This window comes from Polistes fuscatus, unplaced genomic scaffold (genome assembly GCF_010416935.1).
Source record: "Polistes fuscatus isolate 324 unplaced genomic scaffold, CU_Pfus_HIC Scaffold10, whole genome shotgun sequence".
Classification (NCBI taxonomy): Eukaryota; Metazoa; Arthropoda; class Insecta; order Hymenoptera; family Vespidae; genus Polistes; species Polistes fuscatus.
The window spans coordinates 1,827,316-1,852,210 of NW_025112998.1; the positions used below are offsets into that span (position 1 = coordinate 1,827,316).

The window sequence follows — 24,895 nt, forward strand, 5'->3', positions numbered from 1 at the left end:
AGGAACCAATAGTAGCCATTTAAATTCTATTGTCGTGCATTGAAAATCTTCCTCAAAGTTTAAATGCACACATTGATGTAAACTTATTATCTATTGTTCTTGTTTATAGGTTATAAATCTTAAATTTAATTATTTAGGGTAGATGTACTCTTGAGAATACAAGATAATTGATAAAATAAAAATATCAAGATCAAAATGTCCACAAGATGGTAAATATAAATGATAATTATATATACTGAATTGTATTACCTGCTAAATATCATTTCTAATATACTATTGTAGGTATCCTCTATATCAAAAAGGTAATCCACAGCTTAGGATATTTTTGCCAAACTTTTGGCTAAAATTAATTCAACCAAAATATAAACAACCTAAAAATGTAGTACAATTTGAATGCTCTATGGAAATGACAAGATACGATGTGATTAATTATTTAGACAAAATTTATAACGTTAAGCCTGTTGATGTAAGAACAAGAATAGCACTTGGAAAATGTAAAAAACTATTCGGTCGTTATTATGTTATTAAAGAAGATGATGTTAAGCTTGCTTACGTTGTTTTGGTAAGTACATTCAAATTCTTAAAAACATGTTAATATTATTAAAAATAAGATCAGTGTAGTAACATTATTTAAATAAAAAATATGCTTAAATATATAAGAAGTTTTCGTTTCAGGATAAAAATCAATCATTTACATTTCCCGATCTTTTCCCAGAAGAAAAAAACAAACAAGAACCAACTTTGGATGAAGTAAAAGAAGATTTTAAGTTATATCTAAAAGATTGTAAAGAACCAAGTGATCCTGGATGGTTCAGAATTTAGATTTTATATTTTGATCATATTAAAAAAAATATTTTTTCGTTCCAATTATTTAAAGAACATAATCTAATATAAAAAGAAAAACAATAAAGAGGCAGTTTAGTTTTTAGTAACATACAACAAAATTTGTAAACATCGAGTGTTGTTTTTATCTATTGATAAATTTCTTCTCATTTTGTCTAAAATTAGTAATTCAGTAAGAAAAGAAAGTTACTTATATAAAATAATAGTGTACAGATTAATTTATTGTAATTGTCATCATAAGATCATGTTTTCTCAACAACGAAGACATTTCATAACATTTTATAATCAATAAAAAAATATTAGAGTGCAATATTACGATGTTTGTTACAAATACATTGATCCAATGGAAAATTCATTCTCAATATATTTCTACTTCTTCCAGTTTGGGAACCACTGGTTTATATTAATAAAAGATTGTTTTAACGAATAAATATTAAGTAAAATGTAATAAATAACAATTTTGTTACAAGGCTGAATTACTTTTTACAAAATTTGTGTTCATTATAATTGCACTAAACATATAAACTATTTGACATTTAGCGAAAATTATTCATTATTTTTTTTAAAACTTGTTTTATAAATGTTTTTTTAATTTAATACTAATCTTCGTTTGGAATTTTATAAATATTGAAGACATGGCAAAAAGGTAAATTCAATTTGTTGATAATTTTAACAAATTCGAATGTTAGGAGTAAGAAACAAAGATATATATAAAATTGTAAAAAATAATACTAAAATACAATACAAATTATGAATCTTATTAATTATATCTATGCAAATGATTGTAAATTATCGATCAAACAACTTGATCAAAAAAATGGCAACCGTCATAGAAACGGATAAACGCATAGAGAATTCTCAATTTTCTATTACTTATGGGAGGTAAAATACTGTATATTATTATTATTTTATGTAATTAAATGTAAAACAATTATTGTATATAAAGATAGCTGATATTTTTTATTAGCTAAATGATTATCTATTAATAAAAACGTGAAAACATCTATTAAATATTGTTCGTACATAAAACGTTTCGACATGCATTATAAAAAATATATTATTTAAATAAGATAATTTTTTGTATACATTTTTATAGAGTATTGACATTTGGAATGGACAGAACTAAGACTGCATTTTGCACAGACATGGATAAATCTGTAATAGTGCATAATTTTGAAAAAAGAGGTTGGTCACAAGTTGGCCCTCAAGATGATTGGAATTTTTATTGGTAATTATTTGTAATTATAATGAAAAAAAGAAATATATCTCTCAAATAACATTTAAAATTTATAATTCCATATATTTTTTTAAATCCTTTTAATAGGGCAGCCACACAATCGTGTAGAAATATTTTTAGCGTAGAAACCGGATATAGAATGAACGATAATCAGTAAGTTTGTTTTGATTTATTTTATCTCGTAAATAAAGATTTGATACTTCAATCTTTTATATTACTTTTATTTCGAATTATTTAGGATTATAAATCATTTTCCAAATCATTACGAATTGACCAGAAAAGATCTTTTAGTTAAAAATATTAAACGCTATCGAAAAGATTTAGAACGGGAAGGAAATCCTCTTGCAGAAAGAGGAAGTGGATCAGGGAAGTATCTTCATTTGGATTTCATACCTGTTACTTTGGTTTTACCGGCAGGTAAATAACAAACTTTTTTAAATATTAGTCTTAAAAAAAATGTATAATAAATATAAAATATCTTTATAATCTCTCTATGATTTTTTATAGATTATAACATGTTCGTGGAAGAATACCGAAAGTCACCACAAAGTACTTGGATTATGAAACCATGTGGGAAATCACAAGGCGCGGGGATATTCTTAATAAATAAATTAAGTAAATTAAAGAAATGGTCACGGGAAGTTCGAAATCCATTTAATCCAAATCTTACTAAAGAATCTTATGTTATATCTAGGTATATACTAAATAAATTATTAAATATGTTATTTAATTACTCCTTCTACCAATTAATGAAGCAGATGAAATTATTTAGATATATAGATAATCCACTTTTAATTGGAGGGAAAAAATTTGATCTTCGTTTATACGTTCTTGTTGCATCTTTTCGTCCATTAAAAGCTTATTTATTTAAACTTGGTTTTTGTCGTTTTTGTACTGTAAAATATGACACCAGTATTCAAGAATTAGATAACATTTACGTACATTTAACTAATGTTTCTGTACAAAAACATGGTGTAAGTAATTTTCTATGATTTCATTATATACTAAAAATTTATTAATTCATAATAAATATAAATGTATTAAAATGCAATTAAAAAAGGAAATATAATTATTTAAAAGTTGATATCAATTTCTTTCTTAGGACGAATACAATAGTATACATGGTGGAAAATTAAGTTTACAAAATTTACGTTTATATTTGGAGAGTACGCGCGGAAAAGCTGTAACTGAAAAATTATTTTCAAACATCTCATGGTGCATTGTACATTCTTTAAAAGCTGTTGCACCTGTAATGGCAAATGATCGTCATTGTTTTGAATGCTATGGATATGATATTATTATCGATAATAAACTGAAACCGTGGCTCATCGAGGTAATTAATTTATATGATTTATATAGAAATGAATAAATAAATGTTTCATATGTTGTAGGTCAATGCTTCGCCATCGTTAACGTCAACTACAGTAAATGATCGAATATTAAAATATAAATTAGTAGATAATATTATATCTATAGTTTTACCACCAAGTGGAACACCTGAGTTAGTAAATCAAAATATTTTCATTTATATTAATTGTGTGCATAACTTATTATTCACAATTATTTCATACGTATCATCAATATTACATATATATATTTGTGATTTCTTTTTTTTATATAGTGTAAGATGGAATAAACGTCCACGTCCAGAAGCATTAGAAAATTTTGAACTCCTTTTGGACGAAGAATTATCGACACAAGATGAGAAAATTAATTCAGTAGATAAATATAAAAATTTATCTGGCAAATGGAAATAAATGGTATATATTATAAACAATATACATTTATTCCTCAACACGATGATTTTCTTTGTAAATGTCATAAGGAAATCAATTGACTATAACATGCGCACATAATTTCATTAATTTAATTAAAATATACATTAATAAAAATTTTATTTTTTGTACAAATATCTTACAAACATACGGCGCTATAATCATACAAATGTAAAAAAAATATAAACGATGATTTCAGTCTTTGATACTAGACATATTAATATTATTAATATTACGATACGATAGATTCCTTCAAGGCAATGTAAAATGGCAGTGCGAGGTCAGAATCTTTAAGACTCTTAATATATTTTATACAAGATTCGATAACTGTGCTATACATTATAATGATACTATTCAAATGATTATGGCACAATTTCCTAATTGAGCTACATTTACAGGAACAATGAAGTGGACGATGTGTACATCGGATAAAATTTTACGTAATGTAATCGTTATTACACGTGTTTCATATTATACATCAGAATATACTCAAAATATTTAACGAATATTCAAATATATTTATGATGTATTAAGTTGAAATTTGTCTATTTACATATTACAGTATTAGAGAAAAATTTTCTTTAATATTACAATATAACTACAAAATGATTTTTCATGTGTGCAATTGTGTAAATGTTATTATATATATTTGATATCCTTATCTTGTATATACAAATTGCAATAACATATTCAATTTATATCTAGGTATTTTGTAAGTTTTTTAGGCGTCCAGTACTTAAAATACTTTTGATATTATTAGCTTATTAATGTAGATATCAAGTAACGCTTGCATGCTGCCTGTTTTGTATTAAATTACTTCAAAACCTGATATTATTATTATTTCAAATGATGTGTGTTTAATTCTATATACCTATGTACATGTATCAGAAGTTAAGACTTTCTACAAGAGATCAGTAATCTCTGATTATAAAATGAATAATAAAATATAAGATGCAGCCTTTGGTTGAATTCTACCGTACTTAAAAAACATATAGATTTACTTAAGAGTAATGATATGTAATGCTACGCATATATATGTAATACATGTGCATATACATAAAAAGCTACCTATATTATTAATATCTAAATATTAATAATAATAATAATAATTTTATAATTAATAAAATACTTTTAAAAGTAGGTCACATCATATACAAAAAAAAAATATTGTTATCTATTCGAATAAAAACATTGTTAAATTGTAATAGTATTATCTTCAGGCTTAGAAAAAACATATATTTTACAAAATAATATGATTATACTTAACATATTTTATCCAAAATATTTGTACAAGCATTTGCACATTTTCATAGTACATATATATATATACTACTGCATTTAAAGTTCCTAAATTATATGTAGTATATATATATATATATATATATATATATATATATATACGTAGATAACCATAGTAAGTAGGCACAATAGGTTTATATGCTAATCATTGAAAAACGTATTTAGACTTTTTAAATAAATCAAATATGTACACATATAATATATGTGTTGCATCACATATATGTACCACACTTTTTAGAGAAATGTAACATTTGGTATAAAATATAATTTAATCATATTATTTATATAAAAGAATACCTGAAATTGGTATTTATAGAATCTATATAGAATAGTATTCAATATTGTGTAAACCAGAGACGTGCAAACTTTTTCTCAAAAGGAAAATTATTCTTCTACTACTGTTATTTATTTAACTTCTTCCACTGGAAAATAATTGGGCTGATACAGTATTATTTGAATCTTTTATTAAATATTGAAAATAAATAATAAAAAATTTAGTAATGTTTCAGATTTTAGCAATAAACACAATAAGCAATGCCCATAGCACATATTTCCAGTGTAAGAGTTTAATTATTCTCACTCAAGTATGTTTGCCTCTCTTTAATATTTTTAACGTAACAACAATAAACTAATGCTGGAGAGTGCTAATATAATAAAACAGAATATCCGTTAAACATAAATAAAAAGTAATTGGCAATGTGTTAACTTTGCATGCCTCTAGTATAAACGACAAATATGTTTACAATTTTTACTTTAGAAAATATACTGTGTATGCAACTGTTATTATTTTTATAATCTTTAATCTTTAACTAAAAAACTTATCCTAAAATATGTAAAAGAATTCGTATAAAAGTAACATAAAAAAAAAATAAGAGAGCACAAAAATGAGGTATAGGTGGATGTATTACGTTAGTAATCTAACAAAATAGTTAGCTGCCGATTGTTTGTTTTACTCTAAAAAATAAGATATGTTCCTAAATGTATTTATAATTATATGACAAATTAAAAATATTCATCCATATTTACCTCACATATGCTCTGCATTATACTTGTTATAACATACCTTATGGAACCGGCGATGGTGGTGGTGGTAATGGACTGAAATATGTAGATGATCGAGAACTAGGTGATGGTGGACAACTCATAGCTGCATCGCTATGATAAATGGATCTTGGTGTAGGAGGTGGAGGAAATGGCTCACTTTCGTAACGATACCGAGCTGGGTAGTTACTATCTGACTCATCACAAACATCAGTACTGCATGGAGTTGGAGGTGGTGGTTGATTTATACTTCTGTAATATCTATATGGTTTATGTCTAGAAGCATTACTGCTTGAACATCTTGTAGAATTTGCTGTTGTGGCTGGACTAGGTGGAGGATTAAGCGTTTCTTGAGGATATCCACCAGTGGAGCTGCCCCTGGTTGAACTAGATGCACCTACAATATAAATAAATATATATGATACTGTAACGACTCAATATCATATGAAATATTCTTAATACATATTAAATATAATATAAAATTATTAACATACCCGTTATATGACTACGATCATAACTAGATCCAATGCTGCTTCCATTTAATGCAGACATTCTTACATTTTCTACATCAGATTTAAGATCTTTTCTACCATTTTTGTGTGCTAATATTGGCTTAACAACTCTATTTGGTTTAGGTGAAAGTGGATCACCAGCAGAATCATGTAAAATATTTGGTACATCTTCATTACTACCGAACTTTTTACGATAATAACATAAGCCTAAAACTATGGCAATAATTGCAGCCATCATTATAACTATTGTAATAATATATGGACTTTTGGCTGATTCTGTTCCAGAACCAGGAAATTGGCTTTGATCGGTAGTAGGCGTACATGTTTGTGGCATTTCATCACTTCCATCTGCACAATCATCCCAACCATTACAAAGTGCAGTTTCCGAAATGCATACGCCACTTCCGATACATTGAAATTGTCCCGATCTACAGCAATGAGCTTCGTCGAAACCATCATGACAATGTTGTGTACCGTCACATACCCACGAAATATCTTCACATAAATAAAAATATTTATTTTAATAATATATTGCTCAAAAGATTAAAATAATTAATAACTCAAGAGAGTATTTCTTACCAATGCAGTGACCACTTTGACATCTAAATTGATTATGATCACATGCTGGACAACCCAATTCATCACTTCCATCAGAACAATCCCTTTGACCATCACATTTCCAAGCAGCTGGAATACAATCTTTATCGAGTTTAGAGCTTGAAGTAGCACATGTAAAATGATCATCACCACAGGTAGGTGCTGCTCTACATGTACGCCCATCTTCGGACAAAACTAAGTATTCAGGACAAGAACATATCGGTGAAATTGTACCAATACAAAAATGTGAACAACCGCCATAATCGAGGAAAGGACTGCAAATGTGTGACTCCATCTCTTGATCATCTGGTGTTATGACAGTTATTAAGTCGGATAGGGCACGATACATAATAACCTTTCTTCCATTGCCTGATCTTTTATTTGTTCTTTCTAATGATTGTGTTTCACGATCAAACCAATAAAGGTAATCATATAGAACAGACATATGTGTAACTACACCTATTCCAGTTGATACTAATATTCTTTTATTATTACCATTAAAATCAGAAAATTCAATATGTTTACCATTGGTCCAATATACAAGATTTGCTACAGTGTCAACCGTTAAACTACTCGGTTGTTCGAGATCAGATGTTATTATCACTCTTTGTTTTCCATCCATTTTACTTTGTAGCAATTTTATTTTGTCTCCCATATCTATCCAAAATAAAAGTCTTAGATCTGGGTGTATAGCTATATATCTTGGTTTTTCTCCTTCGCCCTTTACAACCACTCCCAAGGCAGATCCATTATCCAGTTTAGTAACATTAATTGCATCATTCGCTGCACAAGACCAAAAGAGTAATCTTCCAAGTGGATCTAATGCTAGATCAAATGGATGTCCAAATCCACCAGATATAACTACACTAGCATGAGTTCTGTTATCAAGACTTTTTCTTATAGATAAAGTGCGCCCATCTATCCAATACACCTGTTGTGTAATTGGATCAAATTCTATAGAACGAACATTTTTTAATCCTTGCACACGCATTACTATATCAGGACAATCCGTAGTATCCGGCAAAAGGCGACCCATCATGTTACGTTGGCTGTATATCATAAAATTTTTTGGTGCTGAAAAAAAATAATCAAATCATTAACAAAACTTATAATGTAAAGAATATTTCTTTCCACAAACTTACAACTTACCAATACAAGTTTTATTATCAACATCAAGATTATAGTGTGTAGGACAAGAACATTGGTATGAAGTTGATGGGGTACCACCTTCTCCTGGAAAAGCGAAACAAATATGACTGCAGTCCCCATTATTAACTGCACATGGATTCCGTCCTGACTGTCTTGAAGCATGGAAGACTATCAGATCTGTTACTGATTCTAATTTATTGTGTATTTTAGTTCTGTTAGCTCCTGTCTTTTTATCTGCTCTTTCAATATCACCAGTATTCCAATCGGTCCAATAAATGTAATTCTGATATTGAGTAATACTAAATGGGTATACTATGTCTTTTGTAATAATAGACTTCCTCCTTCTTGCTTGTAAATCATAACTGTCAATTGCTGGTGTGGATAAATCTGCCCAATAAAGTTTACGAGCTGCATGATCTATGGTAAGACCATTAGCTCGACCAATATATTCTAATATTACTTGACGATTAGACCCGTCTAATCTTGCACGTTCAATACTGCCAGAATTACCCCAATCAGCCCAATACATGTGGCTAAAAAATTTCATAAATTTCAGTATTACTAATATAAAAATAATTAAAGAATACTTTATGTAATTATTTCTGAATGTTTCTTAAATAAATTGTATTATTCTTTAAGAGATATAAATTTATCTGTAAGGAAGATAATTACAATTACCCTCTTTCAGGATCAAGTGCCAAAGATGCAGGTTCGATTATGTTTTGCCATATAAGTACTCGTCTACTACATCCTTGTAACCGTATCATCTCAATCCTGTGTGTACCAGTATCACTCCAATATAAATTATGGGTAATCCAATCAATAGCTAAACTTACTGGAGCTTCTAATCCAAGATCTACAACTTTTTCAACATCAGAACCATTCATAAAAGCACGAGTTATAGCTTTTACTTTCACATCTGTCCAATAAATACGGTTGTCTTTCAAATCAAAATCAAGAGAGCTAAAAAAACAGTAGACGAACAGTAAATTATATATATTGATCTAATTATATATTCAACTTAATATAATAGTAGTACAAAATAATAAAAATAAATAATACTACAATATTACCTTGCATCTTTAACACCTGTAACAGGTATAATATTATCATTATTAGCATTTTCGATACTAACACGTCCGATATTTTCTTTTTTTGCAAATAATAAAAAAGCATCTGGTATCACACATGTACGTTTATCTTTTGTAAGTTCATATCCAATTTGACAAGCACATACATATTTATCAGGTCTATTTAAACATAAGTGACTACAACCACCATTGTTATAGGCACAAGGACTTGTACCTTTTATTTGGCCAAGATGTATAGCTTTCAATCCCATTACATTTGGAACTTGTTCAACGATAACTTCTCTTTCACCACCAGTAAGCTTATGAGCTCTATCGATACTACGTCGTTGCCAGTCGGTCCAATAAAGGTAATCACCCATTAAACTAAGGCCAAATAGATGAGGCAAGTTATCAGTAATAACTTCACGCCTATCAGTACCATTCATATTGCAAACTTCTATTTTGTCTGTTTTAGCATCACACCAATAAAATTTTTTTCTTTCATAATCTAATGCAATACCATTTGGCCAAACAACATCTTTTGTAATTAAAATTATTCTGTCAGTACCATCCAAATTACTGCGTTCTATCTTTGGTCGTTTTTCATTCCAGTCAGTCCAGAACATCCATCCAAGTTCAGGAGCTACAGCTATAGCTCTAGGTTCTACCAGATCTTCATTAATAAGAACTTTTCGGCTAGTACCATTTAAACGGGCAACTTGAATTCTATCAGTACCTGTATCAGTCCAATACAAGTTACGTGCTAACCAATCAATAGCAATTCCATCTGGATTAGCTACTTCTGCTGTGACAACATTTTCTTGACCTGATCCATCAAGATAAGCTCTTCTGATGGCAAAAGCTTCTTCGTCTGTCCAGTATAACATTTCATCTACTGGATCAAAATCTACTGCAATTGCATGTTTAATATCACTCAATGGTAAAACAAAGTTAGTGTAATCGGGAGAATCAAGAGATATTTTACAAATCTCATTTCTTTGAACTATGAGAAGCAACTGTTCTGGTCTTTCAGCACAAGTAAAATTATCTATAAGTTTTACACCCGTTGGACAGGCACATGTATATCCAGGATCCTTTGTGCTTAGCAAACATAGATGAGAACAATTACCATTATTTAATCTGCACGGATGATCTGCGTATGGTTGTCTTCTTGCATCCCAAACTTCTATGTCACCTGGTATATATTCTCCACGGAATAAGTCCCGAGGATGCGCTTGCATTTGTCGAACATCATGTGCATGTATACACCATGTTTTCCAATCTGTCCAATAAAGTCGATTATCAAAATACGTAACTGCAAATGGATACTCTAGCCCTTGACTGACAATCTTTCGCCTATTTTTGCCATAATAATCCATAACAGCAATAAATTTCAGTCTACCATCTGCCCAAAATACTAACTCATTGTCATAATCAACTGTAAGTCCATTTGGCCAGAATATATCATCGGAAACAATGACTTCACGAGTAGATGGATCTCCATTCATTGATGCTCTTTCTATCTTTGGTACATCTCCCCAATCAGTCCAAAAAAGTAAACTTTTCATAGGTGCAAGCGCAACTGCACGAGGCTGATAAATATCAGTCCAAAAAAGAACTTTTCTATATAGTCCATCGATACTAGTCACTTCAAGTCTATTTTTTTCTCCATCTGTCCAATATAGTTTACCAGTAAACCAATCACATGCCAAACCATCAGGAGATATTAAACTAGAATTTACTACAATCATTCTTTCACCCGTATATGTACCATTTGAATGGATACATTGTATCATTTCCAAACCGCTATCGGACCAACACACTAAACCACGTTCATAATAAAAATCCAGAGCAGCACCTTCAGATAAATCTTTGACAATAACTTTATTTGATCGTGAGGCATTAGCTATTCTTATATCCTTATTAGTAGCGAAAAGTAATACAGGTGTGCCTGTAAAAAGATATTATTATAAATATATATATCTGATTATAAAAATATATACACACAAATTTATTTGTTATTATTCGTGTATGTGACGATTGGCTGTGTTTATGCAAATATACATTTAATTAAACATTATTTATATGTTTTTATACTCACCATAGCAAAGGCCAATGCTACAGCATAAGAACCAAGCAACTAAAATGTTTTGAAAATTTCCTAAAGCCATCCTAGCATTGTTACGATAAAGCGAACATTAATAAATGATGCCATCCATGTTTAAACACACTGTATACAATTCGAACCATTGTCTCGAACTCAGCCAAGCTTCTTTTCATCAGAAATGATCTTGATTTCCACCTAAGCGATGATCATCCATTTTCTTTGAAAAATAAGCTTTACGTATTTCCCGTAACTGTGAAACTTTCATGAAGGAGCATTTTCATTGGTCACTTATTGACTGAGTATACAATAATAAGTTGATTCATAGAATATATATATAAACGTACAAATATAAATAATGTGTCAATTTTAAAAAGATTTGTTAAAATAATATTTATAATAACAATAAATTTGAATCTAACTATTTTTTGTAATAACTTTAAGGAATACTTAAAATTGCAAGATCGGTACAAGTTTATAAAAACCAATCAAAATGCAACTACTGTTGTTTAAATTTCAAATAAAATAAAATAATTATGAAATTTTAGTTATTAAACTTATACAATTTACTAACAATATCTAAAGATTAGATATCTAAAGATTAAATTTATAATTCAATTTTAATTAGAAAATTACATGGAATTGTATACTGAAATCGATACACATATGTTAAATAATTTAAGTTAACGTTAAGAATCAAATTTCTTGATTTTTTCTTTAGTTTTTTAATAGTTTCTTTAATTTTTTAAATATACTTTAAAAATATAATTTATTATTATTAATTAATTTATTACATTTTATTAAACGCAGATTACTATTTTAAATATGCCGCCAAAACATATTACAACAAAACATTAAACTACGAAGTGTTTAACTTGTTATTTTGAGTCAACTTCAGTTGAGTATAAACAAATTATGTTAGCAACTTTTGAATGTAACTGATATGCACGTTAATGTTCAATTTTTAATCTGAGCCAAGATTTGCATTAGGGATTTTTTTTATATAGGTTATGTTTAATGTTTTCCAATTTGACAAATAATGGAGAATGGATAATATTTATCAACAGATGTAAGCAATAATTTTGGATATGTGTAATGAGTTCTCAAATCGTCTTGGTTTCGCTTTGCGTTATTCGCATTGAAATTGTTAATCCAAGTCAAGAAGAAACAATAAGTAAGTTTAGATGGATTTAATTATGTATTCTTATTTGTGTGTACTTTTATTATGATTCTTTCATTTATAACTATTTAAGCAAATAATTTCTAATACATTTAAGTATTCATATGTATTTTCATTTCTTTTTTATTGATTAATAGGTATAATGGCTGCTAGAAAAATGAGAGGACGTAGAGAAGCAAGAGATATTACTTTAGAGAACTACTCGTGCACTGCAGAAGGGCCATCTCCCTTTTTATCTTCTCAAGGATCAAGCAAACCTCATTTATTACCAAGAACCAACTCTGAAGATACTTCATTTACAACATGTACTTCAGTATCAACTTCTGAAGGTGCAGAAATAATTGGAGCTACAGCTTGTTCTCAATCTGATCAAATCAATTTTATTTCTGGAAATCCTTTCGTGGAAGTTACTAAAGGAATATTACATCTTTTTAAAGAAGAGTGAGTAACATGTACCAATTTGAAGAGAAAACTATTTTTAACTAAATGATGTATTTTTGTTAATTTATCTATATGGAAAATATATTTTTCTGCCTGCTTTTCTTTTTAGTGAATTGACTGAAATGCATAATGCAGCGGATCGTAGTCATACCATATGTATGCTGTCAGTTCCGGCAACAATGACTTGTCATGATCTTTTAACGTTCACAGCAGCTTGCCATCAAGACATTCAGCATGTCAGAATTTTACGGGATGGAAATCCGAATCAATATATGGCTTTAATTACATTTCGTTCTTCGGTAAACAATATTATATTGTAATTAAATTTAAAAGATTTTTATTAGTTAAACAAAAATAATTAATTTTTTTACATATATATTTAGAGTGCTGCTAGTGAATTTTATGAAACTTTTAATGGTGCACCTTACAATTCTTTGGAACCTGATGTGGTATGTCATCTGGTGTTTGTGTCAAAAGTTGAAGTAGGAGATAATGGTATGCCTTTAACAGGTCATACAGAATTGCCATCATGTTCTGTTTGTTTAGAAAGAATGGACGAAAGCGTGGATGGTATATTAACTATATTATGTAATCATACATTTCATTCAAGTTGCCTTGTAAAGTGGGGTGATACATCATGCCCAATATGTCGTTACGCTCAAACACCAGAACCGCTTGCAGATAGTCACTGCATGGAATGTGGTATGTATTCATCGAGTATATTTAAAATCATGTAAAAAGAAGTTACATTTTCTATTATTTATTACATGTGTTTATAGTTACTGAACTATATACTATTATTATATGCTTTTATGCAGCTGCAGGAACAAGCAATGAAGCCTTATGGATTTGTTTAATTTGTGGTCACATTGGATGTTCTCGTTATCATCAGGGACATGCATTTGAACATTATCGTGATACTCATCATTGTTACGCAATGCAATTAGGCAACAATCGTGTATGGGATTATGTTGGTGATAATTTTGTTCACCGTTTATTACAAGATAAAGATGGCAAGATGGTGGAGGGTGGACAAGCAACAACCAAAAGTGAAGGCGCTGCTATGGAGGAGAAAGTTGATTCAGTTCAGTTAGAATTTACATATTTATTGACATCTCAGCTTGAAACACAGCGGCAATATTTTGAAGATAAGTTTAATCGGTTGGAACAACGTTCTTCATCGGAGACTACAGAATTAAGAGATAAATTAGGTCAATTAATGGAAGAAAACACTAAGTTTAAGGTATTACATAAAATGATCTTACCAAAATTTACTTATATTAAACATAATTACTGTTATTACATAAATAACACTTACATGTGTTCTTATTACTTAAACATCGTAATCGATATATTTTAGAACCAGTTTACATTACTCAATCGAGAAAAACAATCTTTAGAAAAACGTCTACAAAATACTACGAATAAATTAGCACAAGTTCAATTGGAATTAAAAGAGGAAAGGGAATTAAGATCATCTCTTCAATCTAATCAGGTAGCATGGCAAACAAAATACAAAGAATTACAAGAAGAACTGTCAGAATTAAAAACTACTAAAGAATCTGAAGTAAAAGAATTGCAAGAACAAGTACGAGATTTTATGTTCTTTTTTGAAGCTCAAAAACAAATTGAAAATTCTGCTAATAGAGATGAGATAGCTGCTGGACAAATAGTTATTGCACCAAGTTCTAGTGGTAGTAAACCGAAAGGTTCTCGTTCTTCGAAAAATCATAAAAGGCATTAAAATATTATTACGGATAAAAAACATTATAACATTATTCATTATCATAATAAAAGCGCAGATGTGATTAAATTATATTATGTTTATAAATTACATTTAAATTTAAGCTATTAAATAAAATAATAATTTAATTAAACTGAATTTTGAAAATATTTATTGTACTCCATAAACACAATAAATTTATTAACTTTTTCGTCGTTTGTAAAAGATGACATAATGTTAATTAAGCAAATACTCTAATACCATAATAAGTTTTTAATTCTTATTTGAATGCATAATACATATATATGTGTATGTGCATATATGATAAATTAATTGAAGAAATATTTCGAAGTACGCATTATAATATTGGTAATGTATTTCATTGAAGTTTAACCAATGAAATTCGTACGTAAGATGCTAACAACTATCGTTGCTTTCTCATTGGTTGCACGTTCTTTTTGCAAAGAGTTATCAGAATATGACATAGTGTGCATATAAAGCTGTGATTACAAATTTGGGGTGGATAAATCAACTTAAGATGTGTCTATTAGATACATTTTTATTTCATTATTATAAAATTGATGATCAGAAAAGTCTTATTCCTTGATATATTTAAAGTGTGTAATTTGAATCTTCACCTTTGGATATCATAATACGGTATGTGATATATTTGTGTGGGATGTGTCACATATAATATATTGTTTACTTTTTACAGTTTTTCTAATATGGGCATTATAAAGAAGCGCACATCTTATAATTTATGTTAAATTTTTCTAATGTATAAAATATAGTTATTTTTTTTTTGTATCTTTATATAAAGTGTACATATATATATATATATATGTATATATATATATATATATATATATCTATTCTGAGAAAAACATATTGGTTATGTACTGTTATCCTATTTAAATGTCAAAGTGAGTACACTGTCACACAGGTATTATAAAAATAAAATTTAGATTTTATTTTTTATTTTTTTCTTTCTCTTATTTTTTTAGTTTAGAATATAATTTTATGAATTATTAATTATTATTAAATTTTACTCCAAATCATGGTAAATATTTTTATAATTAGTAATATCATTACTATCACATATGACTAATATATTTGTATTAACAATTTTAGAAAACTGTAATATATAGTAATATATTTATTGCAATCATAATTTGATTATTTATATTAAGAATATTAAAGAGATATAAAAAATGCTATGGCTGAATCAGTAGCACAAGTTGTGGAAGAAGAATTGAATGGAGAAACAGAATCAGAAGCTAGCAGTATTTATCAATGCGGTTCAGTAATTTCAACTGTTCCAGATCGTCATGGTTTTCTTGGAGGTTCGCAGTATAGTCCTGAAAGGTAATATTGTAAACTAAAAAATAATATGGGGTACGCAAGCATTTTAATTGATTTATACCTATATGTTTAAATGAATGTTATAAATGTTTCAGAAAAGTAACTATACCGCCTGATGTTATATTGAGAAGAGAGAGAAAATGGATAAGAATGTTAAATAATTGGAGTCTTTTCATGACTACTAATTATCGAAAAGTTAGAGAAAGATGTAGGAAAGGAATACCGCCTTCTGTAAGACTCAGAGCATGGCTTAATCTATGCGGAGGACAATTATTAATGAATGAAAACCCTAATTTATATCAAGAATTAATTAAGAGAAATGGTGATCCAAAGTATATTGAAGATATTAAAAAAGATTTGCATCGACAATTTCCTCATCATGAAATGTTTGTTGAAAATGCACCTGGACAACAAGAGCTCTTTCAAGTATTGAAAGCATATTCCATTTTGAATGCAAAAGTTGGTTATTGTCAAGCTCAAGCACCTATTGCAGCATTTTTGTTGATGCATATGCCAGCGGTACAAGCATTTTGGTGTCTTGTTGCTATATGTGACAAGTATCTTGTTGGTTATTACAGTCAAGGAATGGAAACATTAATACGAGATGGTGATATACTCTTCGCACTTCTGAAAAGAGTTTCACCTGTTGCTTATAAACATCTTGTTAGTTTGAAGAGTATATTATTAGAAACATTACAATTTTTAAAAGCATAATAATTATTTTATTTAATTTTTATTATTTTAGAAAAAACAGAAGATGGAACCTATTTTATACATGACCGAATGGTTTCTTTGCGTTTATACTCGAACTTTACCATGGGAAAGCATTTTACGTGTTTGGGATATGTTTCTTTGCGAAGGAGTGAAAATTATTTTCAAAGTAGGATTGGTATTACTTAAAGGATGTTTGGGTAGATCATCACTTACAAAACAATGTCCAACAACATATGAAACTCTCCAAGTTTTAAGAAATCCTCCGCAGCACATAGTAGAAGAGGAAGCTTTAGTATATCAGGTAAAATAACTTTTCTTATCATTAAAGTGAAACTATATTTCCATAAATATTGACTATATAAATAAATTTCTAACATGACAGATTCAAAGGCTAAATTTAAGCGAAGAAGATTTTGAATACGAGCATCAAAGACAGATTCTTAAAAGAAAAAATAAAGATCAAGCATCCCTCTCTAATGCCAATGGAAATGGTTGAGAAGCAAAGAATAAGTTTGGATCCCAAAGCGTGCCTTCCTAATTCTTTTTATACTGTAAAAAAATGTACAATTAAACACGTAATGTTTACAAGAGTACCTACATTGTGCAATAAGTATATAAATAATTTAGAAGAAACCTTTACTTTAATTATCGCACAGACATATACATTCCTGAACAGATAGAGTGTATTTAGTTACCCTTGTTTTTATTATATTATAGTTTACTGTAAGAAAGCACAATATATATATATATATACAAGATGTTGTAGCATGCATTAATATTATATTTCTATATATATATACTATTTTATTGATAGTAATAATATAATAACGTGTAAAAATAAATCCAAAAAAATGTATTTTTAAATGATATGCAATAATGTCATATAGTGTAACAATGTTGCATTTTTTAATTTAAATATTCTGCTAAACGCTAATAAATTTCAGTCTACAAATTTATCAACGGCACCCATAACAATATTAGTTAAGTGTAGAAAATCGTCTTGAATTTCTCTTGTTGAAAAAATGCCATATTGATGAAGTTTTGGTAAAAATAGAATTCCCATCATAAATAAAATAGCCATACTGACGAATGTACTAACAGCTATAAATAGTGGATTGCTTAACTGTTTTTGAGATGCACCTTCTGCAACATTATCGATATTATGTGTGCTCTGCAAAATAGATAATTATATGAGCTACCTTTTGTACCTATAATTATTATAAAAAAATAAAATTTTTTGTTGACAATAAAAATAAGGGAATACTGTACTGCCATAAAGTGTTGTTCGTCATTTTTGTTCAGTTCGTTTTCAATTGATTTTAATGGAAAAAAATAGTAATGATGATACGCCGGTTGCCTAACTGGTAATTCAAGATGAGTTTCTATGATTTGAGGTCTTTTATCAGAGGAAAGAACATTTGATGAAGACGACACACTGATCAATGGTCCTTTGTTTAATGCATTTTTATAGATCTCTGTGAGTTCCGCACGTGTAATTCCAAATAATCCAGTATTTTTCAAATTTCCCGCACTAACAAGAGTAGGGGAGCGAACCTGGTAACGATTGGTTGAAAATTTGATCGTCGTTTGTTTATTTTAACGCGCAAAATTTTTAAAAATAAAATTACCTCGTAATATTGCTGTATATTATTCGTTCCAGAATGCTGTAAATCCATTTTTTCATTAGACGATATTTTCGAATTTCGAAAATTGTCTTTACGAAATATTTGATCGTATTGTTGCGTTTGTGAAATTTGATTTTGAATCGAGTAATTTTGATTCTGATTATATCGCTGAAATTTATTAGATTGTAAATATTCAGTAGATTCAACGTAAGTATTTGGTGTAGTAGGTGAATTAAATTGTTTAAGTTCCAGCATAACTTTTTGAAGATAATCAGCACTTGATTCAGTTGTTGTTAATATTCTTCCATTGGCATCGATTAAAAACGATATAATAATAAGACATAACAATTTTAATATAATATGTCTCATTTCGTATAATTTCTTGCTATTTTATGTTATCAAATGGAACAAACTCGCAACGATAAAAAAAAAAAAGAAAAGATATTACACACATAATCACTGATAACTTAAAATCGGTCAAAGACGACGATGGAATATCAAAATTCTTGTATACTTTTTTTCTTTGGTAATCCAGTTCTTTCTTTTTTTATCGAAATAAAAATATTAAATCATGTAAAACTTGTTTATAATTTATTTCCATTATATATATATATACCTATACGATCACTTATTAGACGCGTATAACATGTTTGTCAAGATACAGCTAAGACTAGACTAAAGTGAATTGCTGTTTTCTTTGACTTATACATTCTCCACCTGTAAATTCAAGTATTTCAATGGTAATATGAAAGTTAGCTTCTACCTGGTAAGTCAAACGCATGTGTGATGACGATAATGATGTATATTTTTCTACTAGTTATATAGATCTATGTATATATATATATATATATATATAGTTACATGTGTTACGTTAAAAAGAAATAATGAAGGGTTTGTGATAACGGAACCAATAGCAAAAAAACAAATTATCTTTCATGAAATACATGTACAAACTATTTCATATTTTTATTTTGTACAAATATATTTGTAGATATGCAAGTTGTTAATCGAAATAAGTATATTTCGAAGTGCTATTTAAGATATATCATCCAATAGTGTAACTGTAACTGAGATTTTTTTAATTTCAGTAAGTGTTACCATTCGTACGTGATCATTTTTGACTGGAAAATGACTATTATTACGGATTAATGATCGCCAGTTTCTAGAAGGCACAATTTTTTTATCCTTTTTTTTTTTGAATGAATTTTTTAATAACACGAATTTAATTTTAAAACATTTTTGACGATAATTTTCATTTTCATAAATATTAAATAATTATAACGCAAAATTTAGATCGTCGTTTGAACTACTTCCAATAAGTACATTTTCATAAATTTGAATTCTCTTTTGATCTCGAGAAATTAATAATTAAGTATATGATCAAAATTTTATAATAAAAAAGCTGAATTATTTCTATTATTTAAATAAATAATTGAAATAATTATTGAAGTTGAAAACTCATATATATATTATATATATATATATATATATTTTCACTTTATTTTGTTATATTTATTATATATATATATATATGTATATATGTATATACATATACATATGAATATAGTAATGCTTATCATAATGAAAATGAGAAATGACGAAAAAAGATAAAGAAAGGAATGATTTTATATAGAAGAATTATTCTGTAGCAGTTACATTATGAAGTAAACTGTTTCCAACGTATTCCGTAATGCTGAAATGGAGGAATAAACAAGCGTTCCCGGAATTACGGTTCAGTGAATGGCAATTACTTATAGGAGCCGTTAGAAGTTAGATGACAGCCTTCGTGTCTGTTACCTCTGTCGTCGTCGTCATTATTTATTAAAGAAGTATAATTTTTATGAGTTAGAACAGAGGGTATTATAGAAAATAGTTCGATCGTTAAAATTTATACAGGATGTCCCAAAAATCATGAATCAACCGATAGTAGGTGATAGAGGGTCATCATTCTTAACACAGACAAATAAAGCTTCACTATAGTTATCCTAATTTTTTACAGGAAAGATTTAAAAAATATTAATTACAAAAACTGCGAGGAATCGAATAATTATACATAAAGTTTTTTTTGTAAATAATTTCTCCTACTACCTCTTTTCATTTGATTCTCACAAGAGAAATTATCAAGAGAAATATAGATACTCGTTACTGTACTGTTGTGTATTTTCTTTTACATCAAGTGTACGATATTGTTTTACAATCTTTTCATACAAAAAAGTGATTCGATGATCAGGGTCAATATTTAGTCCTGTTCCTTCACGTACATACATTGTTCATCGATAGGCGTACGATCGTCAATATTGTTACATTTAATTTATAGATACAGATCTCTATTCGTGGTATAAACTATGCTTTTTTTTTTGTTTCTTGTTAGGTTGAATATCATACAAAATCTAATATTATACGCAATTAATCTTAATCCTTCATTATACACGAATACGATATTAATGCGATACGTAATATTTATATAATAATAATAATTATTATTATTAATATTAATTATAATATTATAATTATTATCTTGTTAAATTTATTATTATATCTTAAGGAGTTACTTTACAAACAATATAACTCATGGTTGTTAGTTAACGCACACGGAGACGGCAGTAATAGGCCCCCCCAATGATAGGCAAAAATAAGATCCAACTTTAGGAATGTTATATCTTTTTTTTTTTTTTTCTAACACGAATGACGATCCTTGTGTATTATTAACGGATTTTTAATGGATAATATATTATTATCGGTGTATTTTTTCTTTCTGGCCCGTCATTTTGATAAGAGAAATATTTCAAACTCTTTAATAATATTAAATAGAATACTTAGCAGAAAATGACTGAAAACGAACAATTGTTTTAAAAAAAGATCATGTTTTTTCATTACTCTTATTATTATTATTATTGTTATTAGTATTATTAGTATTAATATTAATATTATTATTATTATTATTATTATTAATTTTCTTTTAATTAACGTTGTTCCAAGATATTTTTTCATTATAGTAAAATTATTATGAGAAATTGTTCGAATTTGTTTTAATCGTTAAAACGAATATGCCGAAAAAATAATTTATTAATTGTGATAACGATCGTATCGATGAAATATCGAAATATCACGTTAATATTAGCGACGAAATAGTTTTGTTTTATTATACAAAAATGTTCATTGGAAAAATATTTGCTGAGTACTTATAAAATAAATGGAAAGTATATATCATATTCGCGCGCGTAATATTAAAAAGATCGATAATTTTCTCAATAATTCTTTCTCTTGTTTCTTTTTACTTTTTAATCTTCCTTTTCTTTTTTTTCTTTTTTTAAACTCATTATTCGTATGAAATATCACAGGAATGTTATATAATGTGTGTACTTGTATGCACCTGAAATCGTCTCTCACATTATTGGAAAACGTACATAAAAAGTTATAGCGGTTAATTAAAGCACGGCTTAATGTGGAAATTCGTTTTCCCCTTTCGTTCGTTATAGATTACGTCATTAAAATATTTTAATTACATTTATAACTACAATATATATATGCATTTAATTCAATTATATTAATCATTACGAAGTCACCGAGAGTATTAACTAATTAATGAATTTATTACTTTTAATAATGCTAGCACCTATTGGATTCATTAATATTGAGAACTTATAATATGAACATTATTGTGTGTATATGTGTTAATAAAACAATTAATTAGCTAATTAATATGTTAATATAGGAAATTATAATGATATATCTTTCTTTTTCTTTTTTTTAAGTTGTGTGTCATACCATTATCACAAATTACGAGCAATTAAGGGCAATTATTGTATGAAAACGTTCTTTTTCTTTTTTTTCACGTGGGTAGACGCTTATTGTTAATTAGAAAATTGTGATTTGTTATTTTTTTTACGATATACTAAACCGCCGTCTCCTTTTTTTTTTATCTTTCTCACATTGTTTCGAATTCTTATGAATTGCTTCTTACATACAACAGACATCACACATACACGGCACGCTCTTTCATCACTCACGTTGCACCCTTTTTTAGTATTATATTCTGCAATTACTTGCACACTCACATAACTATTTAAAAAATATGAAAAGAAGAATACAATAATAAGCAAATTACTATCTATTTGATATTAATTAAAAACGCTTTACTATCAAGCTTTCATCGGCAATGATCTTAAACAAAAGTTAGAGTATATTGTTTTAATTAAAAGATATTAGATCTATATTCAATGTTCAATGTGATCGATAAATAAACGTGAAATATTTACGATTATATATATATATGTGTATATTTTGTTTTGTGCACGATATAAGCTGCCAATTGTAACGTGCCAATTACTAAAATATAAACGTAAAAAGAAAAAGATAGTGATGAGAAGATGTTTATAGTGAAATGCGTGATTATACGTCGAAGTTTTCAAGAATCTAAAATTAAACGGAATTAAATCGAATATGACAATGAATGAAATCATAAAATTAATTGGTTGATAATATTCTTTGTTCCTTTTCCTTTTTTTCTTTTCTTTTTGTAGCTTTATACAGTATATCGGTTTAAAGATATTTTTTTTTTATCGTTGACTTCTTTTTCTTTCTTTCTTTCTTTCTTCTTTTTCTTTTTTTACAACACGAGTATCGATCTTTTCTTCGAGAATTTACATTTCGTATCTAACATGTAAAAACGATTCCTCTGTTCAAATTTATCTCACTCGTTTACAATAGATATATTCGAACTGTTGAAACTAGCCATTATCACACCCATTCATTGATACGATAGCAACAACGATAAATGACGGTAACAATATAAATACAGATATACGTGAACAGGAATACTTATCATTTACATAGGTTTGGTTTTTTAATTCGTTAACAACGTATGTGAGCTTGTGCACTCGTGTTAACGAATTTTTGAATCATTTTCAATAATCGACCTTTCGAAATTATATTAAAAATTGGATTTAAAAGAGACCAGAAAAAAAACAAAAAAAATAAAACAAAGACTTACAAAGACGCTAAAAGTGATAAAAAATAATTCAAAGAAATGTAAACTAACAAATTATCAGTATAAAATCGGTCATTATAATTAACTCGCTATAATGAAAATATTTATTTGTTATAAAAATGGAATGAAAGTTAATATGAAAAGGAAAGAAACAAATAAGCTTTGCTGATATTATATATATATATATATATATATATATTTATATATATATATATAAATATATAAACGTGATAAGAAAAATTTAATTAAATGTGATTGTCTCCTGCCGTAAAAGCATGATTTAGCTGCGCACGTCTTGGTGCTAAATTTGACTAGAAATGAACGAACGTGCCAACAAATAAAAAATATTTTTTCTTTATTTTTTTTTTTCACCATACTCACGCTTAAATTTTTCTTTCTTTTCTTATTTATATCAACCTTGTTTAATTTACCTTTAAACAGTGCATTGATGAATACACACTGATAAATGGTAAAGGTATCGTGTAATACATAGATAGACATTCCTAATTTCTGATGTATGAAGCGTAAAAAAACTCATCCTTCGCATATTAGAATACACAACGTTGTAAATATCATACGAACTACGTATGCATATACTTTAATCGCGTATTTTCGGGATGAATAAAAGTATCAGTCTTTCTTTAGAAAAAAGTGCATGTGAGTCGCACGTACCATTACGCATATATGTATGATATATATGTTACCAGAGATAAACATATTCACATTTGTGTGTATCTATGTATGTGTGTACAATTATATGATAATACTAAATGTGGTAATAAATCATAGATCTTTTTCTTTAAACATACTCTTTTTCTGACCAAATAACGCATTAATAACATAAAGCATTAAAGTTAGCGAAAAATAATACATATAAACATACTAATTAGCTTTTCCTTTTCAAGTATTTCTTCGCATTTTTATAAGCACTTCATTTTTTCATTAATACTCCTGCTGACTCTCATTATAAAATCTTTCTTAATACATATAATTTTTCTTTTTTTATTTTCTTTTCTTTTTCTTTTAATTGGATCTTGGTATATATATACACGTTATGTATGTATATATGTATGAAACACATCAAACTTTGAAACAAAAATACAATAAATATAGTAATATGTGAAAATGATAATAAAAATTAATTTATGATGAATATTTATGTTATGAAAATGTCTAATTTGAAAATATCAGTCTACTACCAATTATTATTTTATTCTTGGTAATGTTGAACTT

General features: G+C 27.9%; 6 protein-coding genes across 6 annotated transcripts; 4 read left to right on the forward strand and 2 right to left on the reverse strand.

Annotated features, from left to right (window-relative positions):
• Positions 1 to 90: 90 nt before the first annotated feature.
• On the forward strand, positions 91 to 1,153 carry LOC122525126 (39S ribosomal protein L23, mitochondrial). The gene is made up of 3 exons (XM_043647768.1): positions 91 to 209; positions 283 to 562; positions 676 to 1,153. Exons 1-3 carry the CDS (start codon positions 196 to 198, stop codon positions 820 to 822), a joined length of 441 nt encoding a protein of 146 aa, XP_043503703.1. The 5' UTR covers positions 91 to 195; the 3' UTR covers positions 823 to 1,153.
• An 89-nt stretch (positions 1,154 to 1,242) lies between these two features.
• LOC122525118 (probable tubulin polyglutamylase TTLL1) lies at positions 1,243 to 4,494 on the forward strand. The gene is made up of 10 exons (XM_043647755.1): positions 1,243 to 1,725; positions 1,940 to 2,071; positions 2,168 to 2,233; positions 2,319 to 2,497; positions 2,588 to 2,774; positions 2,853 to 3,054; positions 3,183 to 3,413; positions 3,472 to 3,581; positions 3,702 to 3,840; positions 4,254 to 4,494. The coding sequence occupies exons 1-9, from the start codon at positions 1,616 to 1,618 to the stop codon at positions 3,835 to 3,837; spliced, it is 1,353 nt and encodes a 450-aa protein (XP_043503690.1). The 5' UTR covers positions 1,243 to 1,615; the 3' UTR covers positions 3,838 to 3,840; positions 4,254 to 4,494.
• Positions 4,495 to 5,957: 1,463 nt separating this feature from the next.
• On the reverse strand, positions 5,958 to 11,883 carry LOC122525460 (low-density lipoprotein receptor-related protein 6). Its single transcript, XM_043648288.1, has 7 exons — positions 11,625 to 11,883; positions 9,527 to 11,474; positions 9,132 to 9,416; positions 8,454 to 8,986; positions 7,287 to 8,378; positions 6,690 to 7,202; positions 5,958 to 6,592 (listed from the first exon to the last, which is right to left on the reverse strand). Exons 1-7 carry the CDS (start codon positions 11,692 to 11,694, stop codon positions 6,219 to 6,221), a joined length of 4,815 nt encoding a protein of 1,604 aa, XP_043504223.1. The 5' UTR covers positions 11,695 to 11,883; the 3' UTR covers positions 5,958 to 6,218.
• Positions 11,884 to 12,471: 588 nt separating this feature from the next.
• Positions 12,472 to 15,004, forward strand: LOC122524187 (BRCA1-associated protein). Its single transcript, XM_043646304.1, has 6 exons — positions 12,472 to 12,801; positions 12,945 to 13,248; positions 13,358 to 13,547; positions 13,632 to 13,950; positions 14,067 to 14,491; positions 14,609 to 15,004. Exons 1-6 carry the CDS (start codon positions 12,723 to 12,725, stop codon positions 14,990 to 14,992), a joined length of 1,701 nt encoding a protein of 566 aa, XP_043502239.1. The 5' UTR covers positions 12,472 to 12,722; the 3' UTR covers positions 14,993 to 15,004.
• A 416-nt stretch (positions 15,005 to 15,420) lies between these two features.
• On the forward strand, positions 15,421 to 17,640 carry LOC122525423 (TBC1 domain family member whacked). Its single transcript, XM_043648218.1, has 5 exons — positions 15,421 to 15,628; positions 16,162 to 16,336; positions 16,429 to 16,996; positions 17,079 to 17,348; positions 17,430 to 17,640. Exons 2-5 carry the CDS (start codon positions 16,188 to 16,190, stop codon positions 17,541 to 17,543), a joined length of 1,101 nt encoding a protein of 366 aa, XP_043504153.1. The 5' UTR covers positions 15,421 to 15,628; positions 16,162 to 16,187; the 3' UTR covers positions 17,544 to 17,640.
• Positions 17,641 to 17,852: 212 nt separating this feature from the next.
• Positions 17,853 to 19,041, reverse strand: LOC122525933. Its single transcript, XM_043648976.1, has 3 exons — positions 18,676 to 19,041; positions 18,312 to 18,601; positions 17,853 to 18,216 (listed from the first exon to the last, which is right to left on the reverse strand). Exons 1-3 carry the CDS (start codon positions 19,039 to 19,041, stop codon positions 17,988 to 17,990), a joined length of 885 nt encoding a protein of 294 aa, XP_043504911.1. The 3' UTR covers positions 17,853 to 17,987.
• Between the last annotated feature and the right edge of the window lie 5,854 nt (positions 19,042 to 24,895).

Excerpts from the sequence above, each read along its gene's own strand:
- LOC122525460 (XM_043648288.1), bottom strand. The coding sequence starts at position 11,694 with ATGGCTTTAGGAAATTTTCAAAACATTTTAGTTGCTTGGTTCTTATGC. Across the intron at positions 9,417-9,526 it reads ACAGGTGTTAAAGATGCAAG|CTCTCTTGATTTTGATTTGA; the intron begins GTAATATTGTAG and ends CTGTTTTTTTAG. Across the intron at positions 6,593-6,689 it reads TGATCGTAGTCATATAACGG|GTGCATCTAGTTCAACCAGG; the intron begins GTATGTTAATAA and ends TTTATATTGTAG.
- LOC122525423 (XM_043648218.1), top strand. The coding sequence starts at position 16,188 with ATGGCTGAATCAGTAGCACAAGTTGTGGAAGAAGAATTGAATGGAGAA. Across the intron at positions 16,337-16,428 it reads TCGCAGTATAGTCCTGAAAG|AAAAGTAACTATACCGCCTG; the intron begins GTAATATTGTAA and ends TAAATGTTTCAG. Across the intron at positions 17,349-17,429 it reads AGGAAGCTTTAGTATATCAG|ATTCAAAGGCTAAATTTAAG; the intron begins GTAAAATAACTT and ends CTAACATGACAG.
- LOC122525126 (XM_043647768.1), top strand. Across the intron at positions 563-675 it reads AGCTTGCTTACGTTGTTTTG|GATAAAAATCAATCATTTAC; the intron begins GTAAGTACATTC and ends TTTTCGTTTCAG.
- LOC122525118 (XM_043647755.1), top strand. The coding sequence starts at position 1,616 with ATGCAAATGATTGTAAATTATCGATCAAACAACTTGATCAAAAAAATG. Across the intron at positions 2,072-2,167 it reads GATGATTGGAATTTTTATTG|GGCAGCCACACAATCGTGTA; the intron begins GTAATTATTTGT and ends TCCTTTTAATAG. Across the intron at positions 2,775-2,852 it reads GAATCTTATGTTATATCTAG|ATATATAGATAATCCACTTT; the intron begins GTATATACTAAA and ends GAAATTATTTAG.
- LOC122525933 (XM_043648976.1), bottom strand. The coding sequence starts at position 19,041 with ATGAGACATATTATATTAAAATTGTTATGTCTTATTATTATATCGTTT. Across the intron at positions 18,602-18,675 it reads ATATACAGCAATATTACGAG|GTTCGCTCCCCTACTCTTGT; the intron begins GTAATTTTATTT and ends AATCGTTACCAG. Across the intron at positions 18,217-18,311 it reads CAACACTTTATGGCAGTACA|CACACATAATATCGATAATG; the intron begins GTATTCCCTTAT and ends TATTTTGCAGAG.
- LOC122524187 (XM_043646304.1), top strand. The coding sequence starts at position 12,723 with ATGAGTTCTCAAATCGTCTTGGTTTCGCTTTGCGTTATTCGCATTGAA. Across the intron at positions 13,249-13,357 it reads TTACATCTTTTTAAAGAAGA|TGAATTGACTGAAATGCATA; the intron begins GTGAGTAACATG and ends TTTTCTTTTTAG. Across the intron at positions 14,492-14,608 it reads AAGAAAACACTAAGTTTAAG|AACCAGTTTACATTACTCAA; the intron begins GTATTACATAAA and ends GATATATTTTAG.